General features: G+C 47.2%; 1 protein-coding gene across 1 annotated transcript in view; it reads left to right on the plus strand.

Annotated features, from left to right (window-relative positions):
- Window positions 1–383: 383 nt before the first annotated feature.
- ITPR3 (inositol 1,4,5-trisphosphate receptor type 3) overlaps window positions 384–16830 on the plus strand; it is a 123062-nt gene continuing 106615 nt past the window's right edge. The window contains exon 1 of the mRNA XM_036767319.1: window positions 384–472. Within this exon, the coding sequence (XP_036623214.1) occupies window positions 384–472 (89 nt within the window). The remainder of the gene's footprint in view (window positions 473–16830) is intronic.

Here is a 16830-nt window from a genome sequence, read left to right on the forward strand (position 1 = left end):
GACTTGGGCGCAGCTTGGCGGGCCCCAGCCCGGGAGAGGGGGGTGTGGGGTGAGCCGGGGTGTGGCCTCCCCGCCTCCCGGGGCTGGATTTGCATGTGTGTGGCGGCCCCAGACTTCCTGCTCTCCCTCGTTCGCAGGTAGTACCCGGGCGGGCAGCAGCCGGGCTCGGCTGACGTGCGGGAGGGCGCGCGGAGACCTCGGGGAAGCCTTCCCAGCACAGACGCGACCCTCCCCGCCGCCCGCGCTGCTCTCTGGCAGAAGAGCCGGCCGAGCAGCTTCGAGGCTGGGGGCGCCCTCCTCCCCGCCCCCCGAAAGGCTCTTCCCTCCTCGCCCTCTCTGAGCGCGCCCCCTCGGGTGCCCGGGCTGCACACCCGTCTGCAGCCATGAACGAAATGTCCAGTTTCCTCCACATCGGGGACATCGTCTCCCTGTACGCCGAGGGCTCGGTCAATGGCTTCATCAGTACCCTAGGGTGAGTGAGAAGAGGGGGCCTGGGCTAACGAGCCCCCCTTGCCCTAGTTGTGGGCAGTGCCCCTCCTTCCCCACGCCCACCGACGGAGAGTCCTAGGCAGTTCCGAACTCGGAGACGGCTGCCCCGGGTTTGGTAGGAGGGGGTGGGGGGAGGTGGAAATACTTGCATATTTTTCTTTGAGAAAGGAAGTGAATGTTTGCTCAGGTAGTAGGCGAGGGCCTTGATGGGGCTGGCTGGTTGTCCCCCGCCCCTGTTACCGCTCCCCTCTTTTTGCTCCCCTGCGGAGTATCAGCTCTTCTTGGCTCTCCTTTCTCCTGCAGGAGGGAGTGAAGGAGAAGAGACTGAGCCCTTCTCCCTGAGCCCCACCTCCACTCCCTCTCCAGGTATGAAAGAAACGGAAGGCTTGAGCTGCAGCTGGGTGAAGGGAGGGTGGGTCGGGGGTCCCAGCGAAGAGGGTATTATGGTGGTAGATTGTAGTAAGGATGTGAGTAAGGGCTCCCTCAGTGGGTTCTTGAAACTCAGACCCTGTGGGCAGCTGCAGGGCAGCACAGACCAGCGTATCCACCACTCTCGGGATCTTTTTCCTCGAATTCCTTCCTTTTGGACCAAACGTTCTCTAAGGTACTTGCCAGCTGTGTAACCCTATTATTCTATGCCCGATAATGGGGCAACCGAGTGGGTGCAAAGTTTTAACCTTCCACTTCCACTTTCCTAGACTTTTTTTTTTAATACTGAGACTATGGTACACCTCCCCCCTCCCCTTTCCATTATTGAGAGCAAGCCAATCCTATTCCCTCTCTTCTCCCCAAAGCCCCTCCTCTCGGGCAGAGTCTGTCAACAAGTCTGGCACTCACCTGGCGCCTCAGGGTTCCCACCCCCTGGGTCTCCCTGAGCATTTTGCAAACATTAATTAATTCTATACTGCAATCCCCTAGGTATGGAGATGGGTAAACAGCTGTATCTGTTTATTATCTAGGAAGAGAGAGAAAGAGAGAGGGAGAACTGGAACCCAGAATTTAGAATTAAGGAGAGCTGGTTGCAGAGGCATTGCCGACTGGGCATAGGATGGGAGGCTTTTGAGGGAGCACAACTCCTTGGAATAGTGACAAAACTCATTGGATTTGCCGGCATCTGAGCTAGCTTTGAATCATGGCTCTGAAATTTTCTCACCCTGTAAATGTGGGCAAGTCACTGAACTTCTCTTCTATAAGAAAAGGAATTTGGACTAAATGGTCTCTACATCTCTTCTAGTGTGAAATCTTATTACCCCTTGTGTCCCCCCAACCCTCCCCTAGGAGCATGAGCCACAAATTCACACTTGCACAGAATCTCTGTGCAGTCCTATCTTATCTCATCTGCCAAATGAGGTGGTTGGACTAGATGACCTCTAAGGTCCTTTCCAGCTTTGAGCCTATGATGCTGTGAGCTGATACCCAGTCTCGTACCTACTCCTCCTGTTGGCGGTCCCCATTTCCCTTATCCAAATTCCATTTTCAATCCTTTCTGTAAGAGAAGCACTTTCCATTCAGAAACCTATCCCTTCGTATAAACACCTGCCTCGCTTCCCCTGTTCCCCCTCCCCCAAGACCAGGATTTGTTGGTATTGGAATCTCTCCTATGGTCTTATTTGTTAGGCAAAGACACTTCCTATCCTCCCCTCTCCCTGATTTACCTCTGTAGTTCCACCTGTACCCATAATGGAGAGAATAGAGAATGGTGGGGATTATTCAATCAAACAACAAACATTTATTAAGTGAAAGTTAAGTACCAGTCCCTGTGAGTTATTGACCCCTCTCTGCTTTCCTCCCCCACTCCTCCTCTTTGGAAAGTTCCTTTCTGAGGAATCTTTTAAACCCAACGAAACACCTGAAAGGAGGCCCTGGGGCAAATGTTGATCTGGAGAGAACAGGTGACCATCTGACTGCCCACTCGAACATGAGCATGAAAACAAGTGAGAGAGGGTGTATTCTAGGCTCAGGGTCACATCTAAGACCAATTGCTTTAGGGAGGTGGGCGGGTGGGGGCAGACAGTAGAAAAAACTGCTGGATTTGGAATCTGGGCATGGGTTCAAATCCCAACTCTACCATTTGTATGATCTCAGACAAGTCATTGAACTTCGTAAGTTCCTTGTTTCTACATCTGTAAGATGAGGGGGTTAGACTAGATTAGAAGATTAGATGTTTCAAACATGAGATCCTGGGATGAATGTAGCCCACGATACTCCCCAGTAATGCCTGAAACCAAATTAAAATGTTATTGGGAAATATTTAACAAATAAAATGCAATAAGACATCGATAGTGTTAGTATGTGGTTTTCTAAGTGAATATATGTAGCCCAAAAGGATCCTTATGATTGATTTAATGGCCAACTGTTTCTATTTGAGTTTGACACCAGCTGACTAAATGGCCTCCAAGGTCTTTCTAAGTCAAAATCTGTGATGCTAGGATCCTTGAGAGAGATCGTTTTCCCTAGCTTCACAGTCATATCTCATGTAGCTGCTGGGCCCTGGGCCTGTCCTAGAACAGTATTCATATTAGATGCTTAGTAAGTATTTATTGATGATAAGAGTTCACAGCAATATAACGGTTTATTTTAAAAAAATTTCAACTACTAGGCACTTCTCTTCTTTTTTTCTCACTTCCCTTGATTGGGAAAAAGCAAAAAGCAAAATCTGATAATGAATACGGATAGTCAAGCCAAAGCCTTCTCTTTAATATATCCCCGAATGTGTGTCTTACTCTGTGTCGTGAGTCCGTCTGTCAGCTGGGGGTGGGTGGCATGCTTCGCCTACGGTCCCCTCTGAATTGGGGCTGGCTATTGCGCCGACCAAAGTTCTTGTCTTCAAAGCTGTTTGTCTTTACAACGTCGTTACGAGAGTTTACAAGAGGCTTTTTTCCCCAACAGCTCTATGAGGTGAATAGTACAAGTATTTTTTACCCCCGTTTCATAGTTGAGGAAACTGAGTTCCAGAAAATTGATCTGCCTGAGGCCATGTGATGTCAGAGCAGACTCCAGGCTCGGGCTTCTGACCTTAAGATCAGAGCTTTTCCTACCAGACCAAGCATTCTTAATCTGTCTGCTCTGTGGGCCCCTTGGAGAGCCTGGTGAAGCCCTTCTCACAGTGTTGCTTTTAAACACAGCAGGATTGGGCAGCTAGGTGGCACAGCGAATAGAACACTGGTCCTGGAGTCAGGAGGACCCGAGTTCAGATGTGGCCTTGGATGCTGCTATGTGATACTGGGCGAGTCACTTAATCCTGACTGCCTAAAAAAAGTATTAGGAATACAAAGGAAACCAGTCATGTCAAAATAAAGGTGTAACTTTTTCACCATCCAGGGTCACTGGCCCCCTGGAACCTAGCTGTAGACCCTAAGTTAGGAACCTCTGCCACACAGACCATTGAGCCTCAGGAGGAAGAGGATGGGAAACCACGAATACCATACGAGGCAAGATGAAATGGAGACAGAGAGATGCAGAGGAGGAGAGAGGAGACACACAGTGACAGAAAGATATCAGGGCAAGGTGGGCGGGGAGAGAGAGAGTGGGGAAGGAGAGGGAGGGAGAGACAGAGACAGAGACAGAGAGAGAGAGAGAGAGATAGAGTGAGAAAGTGAGAGACAGAGAGAGAGTCCCTGAGAGAGAGAGTCAGAGAGAGTTAGCTATCCTATACCTCTGGGTAGAGGTAGGAGATGGTTTGTAAGTACCTGTCATTTTTATTACCCTGTGCCTAGCATTGTGCCAAGTAATTGAACATTTCAGCTGAGAATGAGCTGGAGGGCACCTTAGAGCTCACTGAGTCTGACCTCCTCCTTTTACAGATGAGACAGCCCAAGAGAGTAAGCTCTGGGAACAGGATTTGAACCCAGCTCCTGACTCCAAGTCCAGTGCCTTTTCCATTGTACTTGAGGTCATGGGTAGCACAGTGGGTTGGTCAGAAGTCTCTAAATAGACCCTGGAAACCTCCAGTGCTCTTTCTTAGCCAGGCCTTGTTTTCCTCCCACTTCCTCACCCCACCCCCCACCCCCCAACTGAAGGGGTCAGTTGGACTTCTTTGGTTAATTAGAGTACCCGTCAAAGATTGTACATTAACTCAGTGAAGGGCAGGGAGGGGAGGAGGGGGGGAGAATGGGGAGTCATGGGAGGGGGTGGACTAGGAGGAACAGGATCCTGCTGCTATGTAGCAGGGAGCTTCAGGGGAGGTAAGACTGCCTCCTCTTGGAAAGGGAGAGGTTAGAAGTTGGGTGGGGCGAAAGCACCTCCCCCCCACTCCCCCTTTGGGAGGCTAGAAAATGCAGTCCTGATCTTGGTAGCAACAGCAGACAAAAGCAGCCCTGGAGGTCGAAGCTATCAGAAAGATAGATCTGAGAGGGCTGCCTGTGCTGGCTAAGTGTAAGAAGGAATTCTGACCTCTGGGAGCGGGGGAAACTCTAACCCTGGAGGTCTGAAAGTCCAGAGGAGCAGCGCCTTGTCCCTGATTCCATGGAGGAAAGTGCGAGGGAGGCTGTCTTTGGAGGGAGGTAGCCTGGTACATAGAAAGAACACTAGATTTGAAGTCAGAGGACTTGGGTTCAAATCTTGGCTCTGTCACTCACTGTGTGAGTGACTCACTCACCTCAACCTCTCACCTCACCTCACAACTCAACCTCTCTGGGCTTCACTTTCCTCACCTGTAGAATGAAGGGGCTTGGAATAGATAACCATCTGTCTGTGGTCCCTTCCAACTCTAAATCTACGAACTATTATTTCTGGGTCCTAGAGAGGAGCTTCCTTTATAAGTTGGGCTTCAGGTCCCTTGTGCTGTTCTTCAAGCTTTCCATCACCTGTTCCTCTTCATCTCCTGGGTTGTTTTGGCCCTTTGGGCATGACACTGGCCCGTTTCACTGCCTCCTTATGCTGAGGAGCAATCGTTCTGTTTGACTGTCTTAGGGAATAGATTTAAAGGGGGCCCGTCCAGAAAGCCAGCCCTCGCCTGTCCCAGCTGGACTGGAGAAAGAGAGGAGAGCCAGAAATCTCTTCCTCTTGGCTCTGGACTCAGGGGCTCAGATTTCCACGGTCTGGCCTAGGCTGGTCCTACAGCTAGTGAACTGCATCTATAGGACTGGGCAAAGGAAAGGGGGTGGTGGGGCTGGGATCATGGCGGCGATGAGGGCAGGTGCCTCCAGAAGGGGTTGGCCACATGCGATGGCTGCACAAGAGGCAAACCGGCTGAGTCTTGCCATTGGATTTGAATGGATGGCAGCGACTGTTGACAGTTTAGACTTTAGGCAGAGAGGGCCCAAGGAAAGACCCTTTCTATCCTTCCTATGGAGAATGTATGCGCGAGGAGGATTCTTGCCTACCATGCCTACTGCCCCAGCAGCCTCATTCTAATGACTATACATGTCTCCATTAGATTGTAAGCAGAGACTGTCTTTTGCTTCTATTTGTATCCCCAGTGCCTGGCACAGTGTCTGCCACATAGTAGGACTGATTCCTTGCACCCTTAAGGAAATAAGGCCCGTTCTCGTGGGCCACTCCAGACTTAACTCTTCGTATCTATTGAGTACCTAATATGTGCTAAAGGCCTACAATAACACCTTCTTGTGGTGTGGTAGCTTCTCAAATACTTAGACCAGCAGAGGGCAAGTTCTGGTAGTTGTTACCAGGCCAGAAAGTCCTTAAGGAGAAATTCAGAGACAGCAAGGAACAACCTAGATAAATGTTCACTCCAGGAGTGCAAAGATGTGTTAGGTAACTCCACATTTATCAAATGCTTGCTATGTGTAAGTCACTGCGATACAAGCTGGGGATGGAATGACAAAAATGAAAAAGCAATCCCTGCCCTCGGGGTGTTTATATTCTATTGGGGCATATGACATACAGGTTGATAAGTAAACGAAAGAGAATTTGAGGAGGAGAGAACGCTTAGCAATTAGGAGGATCAGGAAAGATTTCTCATATGTGGTGGCAACAGAGCTGAGTCTTGAAGGAAAATTGGGATTCCAAGATGGGAAGGGAAATCATGGGAAGTAAATTTGGACAAGAAGGTTGGGCCTCACTGTAGAGGCCTCTAAATGGCAGGCTAACGAGTTTATTTAGCGAGAGGCAATAGGTTTTTCAGTAGGGGAAGACACAAGCAAACCTGTGCCTTAGGAAAGTTATTTTGATAGGCCTATGGAGAAAGGATTGGAGAGGGGGGCGGGGGGCCAAGGCTGGAAACAGAGGCCTTGTAAGAGAAAGGCAGGTGGTTATAGTCGATATCGCAGTGGATCTAGAGTCAGGAAGACCTGAGTTCAAATTCTGACTCAGACACTTAACATGGTAGCTGCATGTTCTGTCTAGCCTCAGTCTCCTCTGTAAAAGGAGAAGGCTGGACTTGACGGCTTCTCAGGCCCCTTTTAGCTCTGACTGTGATCCCGCGGTCTTAGGGGGCGAGGCTTGAGCCGTGGGGGGGGCTGTGGGAGGCAGACTCAAGTGTTAGTCTTGAAGTGTGATCAGTAAAGGAAGAGACAGTCGCTTCTGTTGTGGCAAATTCTGGGAGTGGCCGGACGCTGAAGTGTTGGGTATGCAGGGACAGAAGCTGAAGTGTGCTTGCCCTCCAGGCGGGCGCGCACGCGCACACACACGCACACGCGCACACACACGCGCACACACACACACCTGGGTGACGCCGTCAGGTGGTAAATACACATGGAGTATTCAGTAGGGGAGCTCAGATGAGAGAGAGATCATGGGTGGGGGTAGCCAAGGAAGGCTTCCTGGAGGTGGCAGACCTTGAAGGATTGATAGGATTAAGCCTCTATCCCCAGATGGGGCGCCATCTTTGCTCCCATTCATATCTCATCGGCTTAATCTGTGGTTGCCCCTTAACTTTGTGACTGTGGGCACATCCTCTCATCTCCTTGGGCCTCAGATCCCTTCTATCTCCGACAGTCTGTGAAGTTCTGTGAATCAGGAAGATGATTTTGGCAACAGTATGAAAGATGGGTTGGAAGAGGGGAGAGAGTGGAGGCAGGAAGGCCTGTGAGAAGGCTGTACTAGGCTGGTGGGAGTGGGAGCAGAGAGGAGGGAAGATGATGGCTAACTGATTGGATATGAGAGCTAAGGAAGGCCTCTCCAGGTCCAGCCAGTTTCTAGCGTTGTTCTTCCTTGGAGTTCCAGCTTGACTGTATGCCCACACCTACCGTTGGTGACACCTCTCATTGCCCTTAGTGTGAGACTAATTTTTAATTCTTTAGAGACAGTCGTATTCTATGTCTCACTGCTAGTATGGAAATAAATGTTTACAAATGAAGGACCAGTATATTAATGATAGCTTGCTTATGTTCCCTGGACCTGAGTCCATAGGTTTTTTGTGACCCCCTCTTCAGATGCTGGGAACCCTGTAGGGTTGGGGTAGCCTGGGCTGGCTCTCTCTGGGGAAGCCCCTAGGGTAGGCAGTGCTCTTGGAGAGGAGAATAAATGAGGGGAGGCAGACTTGGTTGTGTCTGTCCCAGCTCCCACTCTTCTTCTTTCTCTGCTCCCCTCCATTCCTATCCCCACTTCCCCTCCAGCTAGACTCCCTGGAAACTCCTAGAGTGAGTGTGGGACTGGGTTAGATCAGCCAAGGGCTTTGGGGGAATCTCCTCCAAATGCTCCTTGTGAATATCATCTCACCATCACCATTATTATTAATGACATTCCTATTGGTTTTTTAATTGTTTTATTTTCCCAAACAAGTCCCTAGGCTTCCTTTCTAACACATTTACAGTTTGACATTTTCCTTGCCACTGCTAAGAGGCCACAGTAGTGCATCAGAAAGACCACTAGATTTGGAGCCAGAACATATGGGTTCAAATCCTGACTCTGCTGCTTTCTGTCCCTGTGATCTTGGGTAACTCATTTAACCTGTCAGGACCTTGATTCTCTCAGCAGTAAAACAAGGGGTGATGGTGGGCTAAATGACCTCCATGGCCCCTTCCAGCTCTCAATCTATGACCGTTTGATCAGGGGAGAGGATGCGGGGTTCCTCCCTCCCTCCCACAGCTTCAAAAATTGTCTGTGGATTTCATTTCATGTGTAAATTGGGGGTAGGGGTATCCGCATTCTGTATGGAGAAGCAGCGACATTCTGTTGGGGTATTAAAGGAAAATGGAGGAAGTGCTAGGCCTCTGGAATGACTGCAGCACACTGAAGGTTAACTATCAGGTTGAGAAACACTGAATAGGGGTGGGGCAGGTGTGGAGGAGCCATTGGTAGAGATCAGGAAGAAGAAACCCTGTGGGGGGCTGCCCTCTGCGCCTTGGCTCCCAGGCTTGGTTCTTCTTGTAGCTGTTACAGTCTGAGCTGTCTGGAGCCCTTGACCTTGTCCTGGGTCCAGCTGCCTTCAGCAAAACTGAGTTGATGGATTTGCCCGGCCTGTGGATTTTAATTGGCAGTACCTAGTACCAAGTTTGCAGGCCAAACTTGTGGCTGGTTGAAATTTGGGCCCCCCTTCTCCTTTGCCTGGAATAAGGAATTCCAAGGGTCCTTCTTCCCAGACCCTTAGGGCCTCTTAGATAATGACTGACTGGCTGGGGGGGCAATTTTCATTTTCACTTCATCAAGCTTTGAGTCTCTACTGTACCCAACACTATGCTAGGCTTATTGGGAAGACAAGACTAATACTTGGGAACAATCAGAGAACGATTGTCTAATTAATAACTCACTTACAAAAGGCTTTTATGGGCAGCCGTGCTAAGAGCACCTGGGGTCAGGAAGACTCTCCTTCCTGAGTTCAAATCTGACCTCAGACACTTACTAGCTGTGTGTCACTTCATCCTGTTTGCCTCAGTTTCCTCATCTGTAAACTGAGCTGGAGAAGGAATGGCAAATCACTCCAGTATCTCTGCCAAGAAAACTCCAAGTGGGGTCATAGAGTCAGACCTGACTGAATAGCCACCCCCCCCCCCACCACAACATAGGACTTTAAAGTTTACAAAGGACTTTCGTCACAAACATCCTATAAAAAAGTTGATATAAGTCTTCTTACTCCCATTTTGCTGGTGATGTTCCGAGAGGCTGAGTCTGTGGTCACACAAAGAACAAGTGTAGGAGCTATGACTCATCTGGGTTTATTACTGCAAGTGTTCTTAAGCCAGACTGTTATGCAGTTCAGACTGTAGGTAAGGTCTGTAGGGCCATCAATTAAGAACTAGAATAATTAGGAAAGGCTTCATGGAGTAGATGGAGCTCTAGATGGACCATGGAGTCATGGGATTTAGAAGGACAGAAGGAAGGGAAAGGCTTCCCAGGCAGGATTTTTTTTTTTGAGTCAGATATCACAAACGAGGCAGGAGTGAGCATATCCTGGTTCATAAGGCAGACCAGGACCTGAGTGTATCCAATATGTATCATGCTGAGGCTAAGGTCACTCCCATAGCCAGAGGCACGGCTATGGAACCAAGGTCCTCTGATTCCAAACTTTGTGTTGCTGCGTCCTCTATGGAGTGGATGTTGGGGAGTAGTAGTTCTCCAGGTGGGGTTGTGTCAGATGGTGGACAGGCTTTGAAAGCCAGACAGAAGGGTGTAGTCCTGCGGTATTGGGCAGCAGAGAGTCACCAGAGGATTTCTGTGCTAGGGCGTGCTGCGTTGAAAGTAGTGTTTTAGGGAGATTAATGGTGTATAGGAGGCAGTCACCTGGGGCAAACAAATACAAACCAAGGGCCAAGTCAGCACAGCAGTTGTCTGCCCCTGACTACGGCATCCGCTTATTTGGTTAGCAAATTCCTTTCTCTAACCATTCATCCATTCTCCGTCTCTCCCCCAATCCATCCCTCTCTCCTCCGTGGAATGGGAGTCTAGAGTCAGAGCCTGCATTGAGAGAGCATAAAGGGACAAAGACGAGAGAAAATGCACAGTACCAGGGAGAGGGTAAAGACAAGCTCAGGACCCTGTGTCCATGTCCAAGAGGGGCAAATGGAATCTTCCGGGAGGAGTCCAAGCGCTGGCCTGAGGGGGATGGTCAAGGCTGCACTGATCTAAGCCTCTGGCCATGTTTCCTGCCTCTTTGGGCGTTGGGTTTCATATCTATAGAATGGAAACAGCAGTTAGGCCCTCATCCTAGGGTTATGGAGGAACTGGAAAGAGTGGAAGGCTTATGGGTAAAGTCAAGGTCAGAGTTGTTGTTAAGGTTAAGGTTAGGGTGGTGGGGCTCAAATTGAGGGGGACCGAGGTTGGGGTTAGGTTTAGGGGAAACAGAAAAAACAATAATCCTGTTCTCGAGGAAGAGAACAAGTATTTATGAAGCACCTACTGTGTGCTAGGAACTGTTATCTCATTTAATCTTCACAACAACCCTGGGAGGTAGGTACTATTAATTATCCTCATTTTACAGTTGCCAAAACTGAAGCAATCAGGGGTTAAGGGACTTGACCAGGGTCAAATTAGCAAGTGTCAGGCTGAATTTGAACTCAGGTCTTCCTGAATTCAGGGCTACCTAGCCACCTCCCTAATTGGGGGGAGTCATATGTATGTAGGTAGCTTTGATACAAGGTAGTATGTGTTAAGTCCATTAAATCCAAGAGAAGTCCACAGAAAGGCCTGGAAGGCATCGCGTGTCAGGAAAAGTTGCATAGAGGAGGTGGAACCTGAGCTGCGGCCTTGAAGGAAAAGAGGGATTTCTATAGGGTATGGAAATCTTACCTGGAGCTCATAGTGTGGCCAGTCTAACTACAATCATTTGGTCTGGCACAGCCTTAATAGGGTACCTGCTCCACCAGGTCTAGGGTTGGGGTGGTGGGGAGGGGGAGGGAAGGAAAAAAAAGAAAAAAAGAAATTTACACGATAACTTTATATATTTAAAAGGAATAGCAAGGTGTACGTGATAGAGTGATAGTTTCCCATGCAATCATTTTAAGATTACACTGTGTTATGAAATGCTTGTTTTATCCCATAAACTAAAAATTAAAAAAAAGGAAGAAATAAAGGGTACCTGCTCCTCTTCGTGCTGAAGATCATATTAGTACTAATACTTATGTGACAGTAATGACTTTCATTTATATAGAGTCTTAATGTTTATAAGATTTTGGCCTCCCTAAAGATCCCTGCCCCCACTAAATGCTTCTGGGCCTTGATTTTGCCGATACCCTCCTATGCTGCAATGCCAAGGCCGCCAGACCCAGAAGGCCTGCCCTCATTTGCAATCCGTTTCTGTGTCTAAGACAATCCCCTCAAGCCTTCTCCCTTGCCTGTTGCGAAGGCTGATTTTGCCTCGCCTTGTGCCTCAGTTTCATCTGTAAAAATAGGGGGTTTGAGTAGATGGTTTCTAGGTTTGCTTCCATCGAGTTTTTTTTTTTTTAATTTTAACCTGATCTACGTCTGATCTTTGCTAAGCCAAATGTTTGATTTCAGCTGCCTCCTGTATCCTTCAGAAAACCTCAGGAATGACTGTGTTTGGCTCCAACCACTGTTTCCTCCCATTCCCCTCAGTGCAGGCTGGCCTTTTTCCCCCTTTACTAAGACCCAAGCCCCTTTTGAGGACTTCCTCAAGACTGGGGGAATTTATAGTTCTTGTCATTTTTATCACTTCTTCCAATTTTTTTCCTTTCCTTAATTTCAAATTTTATTAATGATTTTTGTTTATGTGTCCCTCCTCGGGGGTCCTTTCTTTTAAAAAATAAAGGCGAAGAAATTGACATAGCCGTCACATCTGAAAATGTGCACAATATTCCGCATCCATAGTCTCCCTCATCTCTGAGGAAAGGAGGGAGGTTCGTTACCTAATCTCTTCTCCCAGACCGAGATTGCTGATTATGGTTATGCAATGCTTGGCTTACCTTTCTGGGTTCTTTTGGTTTACGTTATTGTAGTCAGTTTGCATATTGTAAGATCATAGATTGAATATCTGTCTGTGATCATACATCTGTGGTTTAGAGCGAGAAGGGACTTTAGTGGCCATCAAGTCTTTCTTCTTCCCTTTCATTTTGCAGATGGGAAAACTGAGGCCCAGAGAGCAGAAGCAATTAACTCAGGGTCGAAGACTGTGGGAGACAGCATTCCTTTTCAGTCCAAGTCCAGTGAACTATCCACTGGTCCACCCAATACTTCACTTATCTGCCAGCTTTCCATGTTCTTCACTCCATATTAATCCACTCACACGAGTCTTCCTGTGTTTCTCTGAATTCTTTGTTTTTTCATTGTTTTTCATGGCACAATAATGTTCCATTACAAATACCAAAATTTGTTTGGCTGTTTACCCATTTAAGTTTCCATTCTTTGCTACCACAACAAGTGGAGCTATGAGTATTTTGTCATATGGGGCCTTTCTTATGTCTTTCCCATATTTTCTACCTCTGTCACTAGACTCCTCAGTGAGTGGTTGGGGGTCCTTAGCATAAGAGCTTTAAAGACAGGAATCCCACAGCCTCCCTCTATATTGTTAAAAATTTAGCTTTATTTTTTTCAATTAACAAAAATCTATTTTCTCCCCTTCCCATGTTCTTCCTGTTGAAAAAAAAGAGAAAAGAAAAAGATGACTCTTGTAACAAATATGCATAGCTAAGCAAAACAAATTTCTTCATTGACTATGAGAAAAAAAAAATCTCATTTTGGACCCCTGAGTCCTTCACCTCCTTGTCAGGAAGTGGGTAGTTTGCTTTATCATCAATCATGTGGAATTGTGGTTGGTCATTACGTTGAAAAGAGTTCTTAAGGCTTTCAAAGTTGCTTTTCTCTATAATATTATTATATAAACTGCTCTCTTGGTTCTACTTACTTCACCCTGCATTAATTCATTCAGGTCTTCGCAGGTTTCTCAGGAGTAGTCTCTTAGTTGTTTTTTTTTTTGTTGTTGTTTTTGTTTTTACAGCACAATAGTATTCTCTTGCATTCATACACCATATTTTGTTCAACCATTTCTCAGATGATAGATATTCTCTTAGTTTCCAATTTCTCGCTGCCATTAAAAAAGGCATTATGAATATTTGTGTCCATATGGGTCCTTTTCTCCTTTCTTTGATTCTCCATTCCCATTTATATTGTCTTGATATCTCCTACAACCAAGAGTACTCTTCATTGTGTCTAGCCTACATCAATCCTTCCTATGGAAGCTATTCTGTTTCTGATGGAGATGAGGAAAACAATGAAGCCCCCAGTGCTGCCCCTTATGGGAATTCCCAGCCATGATTTTCAACATTCAGCCCCCAGAGTACTTCCTTTCTTGGGAATCTTTTTCCTTATCTAATCTCCCCACAGCCCAACCCTGACTTCTTTGCCTTGCTTAGGCTAAATCTCAAAGTCCAAGTTGGGCAGAGCAGGTCTAACTTCTTTGAGATGGTGATTGCTGGGAACCATTCAAGGATTTGGGAATATAAATGCTACCTTCTTTTTTTTCTCCCGAGTTGAGGTCTTGGGATCCCAGTATAGGACCCTTCCACAGGACAGAATAAGGCAAAAGCAGCTTTCACTGTTTAGCCCCACCTTATCCTATCTCTGACCACAGCTTCAACCCCTCTCAAGAGGGCTAGAATCAGGAAGAACTGAGTTCAAATCTAGGCACAGACATTTACTGGCTATGTGACCGTGGGCAAGTCACTTAAACTCTGTCTGCCTCAGTTTCCTCAACTGTAAATGGGGTTAATAATAGCACCTTCCTCCCAGAGTTGTTGCAAGGATCAAATGAGATTATATTTGTAAGGGGCTTAGCATAGTGCCTGGCACATAATAGAGGCTTAATAAATGATTGTTCCCTCCTTCACCTTCTGTCTTCCTGTCTGCCAATTCATCAAACATTTATTAAGAGCCTATTGTGTTCAGAGCACTCTGATAGGCATACAGGGATATTAAAAAAAGATTGGTCGAGAAAGAGACTTTGCCCTCCAGAGTCTCCTCCAGAGTCTTATAGTCTGGTAGGACATAAATAGCTGTAACATAACATAGAACACAAGTGTGTAAGTCACATACATGCAAGTCATGTGCTTTCTAAGGTCTGAGGAGCCATTTTCTGTTGGGGGAGAAGGGGATCAGGGAAGGCTTCATGGCAGAGGTAGCATTTGAGTCGGGTTTTGATTTCAGGAGCCCATGATAGAGGTGGAACATTCAGGGCATAGTGAGGCTGTGAGAGGTAGGAGACTTCAGGTGTGGTCTAGGGCACCATAAGTAGTCCAGTTTAGTGGAACATAGGTTCTGTAGGGGCTGCAGTGGGGGATAAGGCTGGACAGGGAGAGTGATTTCATGGCCTTGGGTGCCAGGTTGAAGATTCTGGAAGTGATGAAGAATCCCTGAAGCTAATATAAATGAAATAACAGTGGGTCTGGAGGCAGAAGACCCGTTTTCAAAGCCTGGCTCTGCTGTTACCTGAGACATATTGGGCAAAATTAACCTCTCTGGATCTCAGTTTCTTTCCCTATAAAATGGGTGAGATGAATTAGTCAATCTTCAAGGTGCTGTCCAGCTTCAAATCCTCTGATGCTGTGGCTCGGTACCATGGGAGATCAGAGGAGAGGAAGATTACTGTGGGCTAGAGCAGTCAGTGAAGAAGGAGAAAGGGCTTAAGCTGGATTTTGGGTGGGGGATAGAATTTAGAGAAGAGGGAAGAACAGGAGCCACAGTGAAGAACTGGAAATAAACCTTGTGTATGGACTGGACAGAAAAGAGACCAGGCCGGCTGGAGCAGAGGATTTGTCCAGGAGAGTTACGAGAGATGGAGAGGTAGGTTGGGGCCCCTTGTTATGAATAGTTGCATAAACCAAAGTGGGCAAGAAATAGGAGGAGTAGAAAGATCTATGCGTGATGTGGCATTGTGGGGAAAGCCCTGGATTTGGAATCAGAGGACCTGGATTCAAATGTTGACTCCACTGTGGTACCTTCTCTCTCGGTGATGTATCAGTCCTTTCCCCTAGGTTTAACCAGAGCCTACGGGGAGGGCCATTAGGTGGGCCGTGGTGTTGCCCTAAACTCTTATGAGGTTTACATGAGGAGATGCTGAATTTTTTTTAGGGGGTGGCCAGCATCAGTAGAGAATTCTGATCACAGGGCCAGGTGTGTGGACACTTATGGACACCTGCAGCCTATGTTAGTTTAATAAACACAGATGCTTTTCCTCTCTCTCCCAAGGGTGATGGCTGCGGTGAATTCCTACCAAAGACATAAATTCGGTATTTAGAAGGGTGGTGAAATTGCTTAGAGGAGGGGAGTAGAGACAACTCCTGTTAGTCCCCTAAAGTTCTATTATGATTTTAGGTGGGGCTGTGATTGTTAACTGTCTTCACTTGTTGAATACTTACGTATCTTTTAAAAACTAATTCAGATTCACTTCACCAAGGAGCCTAAGTTCCTTCGTGTTAGTAATGACCTTCCCCCTTGAACCTCACATAGCCCTTTATTTTGGCCTCTCTGAGATACTTGTCATATATCATTTTGCATTCTAATTTAATTGTGGGTATGTTTTGAAATTTAGAGTCCTTAAAGGTCATCTTGTCTGACCCCCTCATTTTACAGTAGAGGGAACTGAGACCCAGGGAGGCTAAGCTATCAGAGACTGGATTTGAACCCAGGTCCTCTGACTCCAGGTGGAGTAGTGGTGCAGTGTGTAGAGTGCTAGCCCTGGAGTCAGGAAGACCCCAGTTCAAATTTGGCCTCAGACAGTTACTAGCTGTGTGACCCTGGGCAAGTCACTTCACTCTGTTTGCCTCAGTTTCCTCATCTTTAAAATGATCTGGAGAAGGAAATGGCAAATCACTCCAGTATCTTTGCCAAGAGAATCCTCAAATGGGGTCACAAAGAGTCAGGCATGGCTTAAAAAACCCCTCTTCCTCCAGAGCCAGTGTGCTTTCCACATTACACCATGATGACAGTGGGGGAAAGTCTGTATTTTTGTTTAATTAGTTAATTCATCAGTGAGAGATTTGAGGCATTAAAGGAGTATAGAATCAAAACAGACCTCAGAAGCCATCAGACCCACTTGTTTCATTTTACAGGTGGGGATACTGAGGCCTAGAGCGATGTAGTCATTTGCTCAAAAGTAACACAGGTAGTAAGTGATGAAGTGGGGTTTTCCCACCATACCGCACTCCTCCCAAGGAGGAGACTTGTCTTGGGAATGACTTCTCCATCTTGGGTAGCCTTTAGGTCAAGAGGACTTTGCTGAGTCTGATAAACCTCTTTGTAGGAGAGGAGAGGGGGTGTATCATGGTGGTACTCAAAAGGAAAGGAGCTTGAGAAACATCTCGCTCCTTCTTCTACACTTGCCATCTGCCTCCAGGGCCTCTCTGGAACCCTGTATCTGTTCTGGAACTAGGAGGGACACCAAGATTGGCAGCTGGGCAGGCCAGGGCTATCTTTGCTTTCCTCCCTGGGCGGTGTAGCAGTATCATACCTGTGTGACCCTGAATGAGTCACTTAACCTTGTTTTCCTCAGTT

Source organism: Trichosurus vulpecula, chromosome 7, assembly GCF_011100635.1.
Source record: "Trichosurus vulpecula isolate mTriVul1 chromosome 7, mTriVul1.pri, whole genome shotgun sequence".
NCBI lineage: Eukaryota > Metazoa > Chordata > Mammalia > Diprotodontia > Phalangeridae > Trichosurus > Trichosurus vulpecula.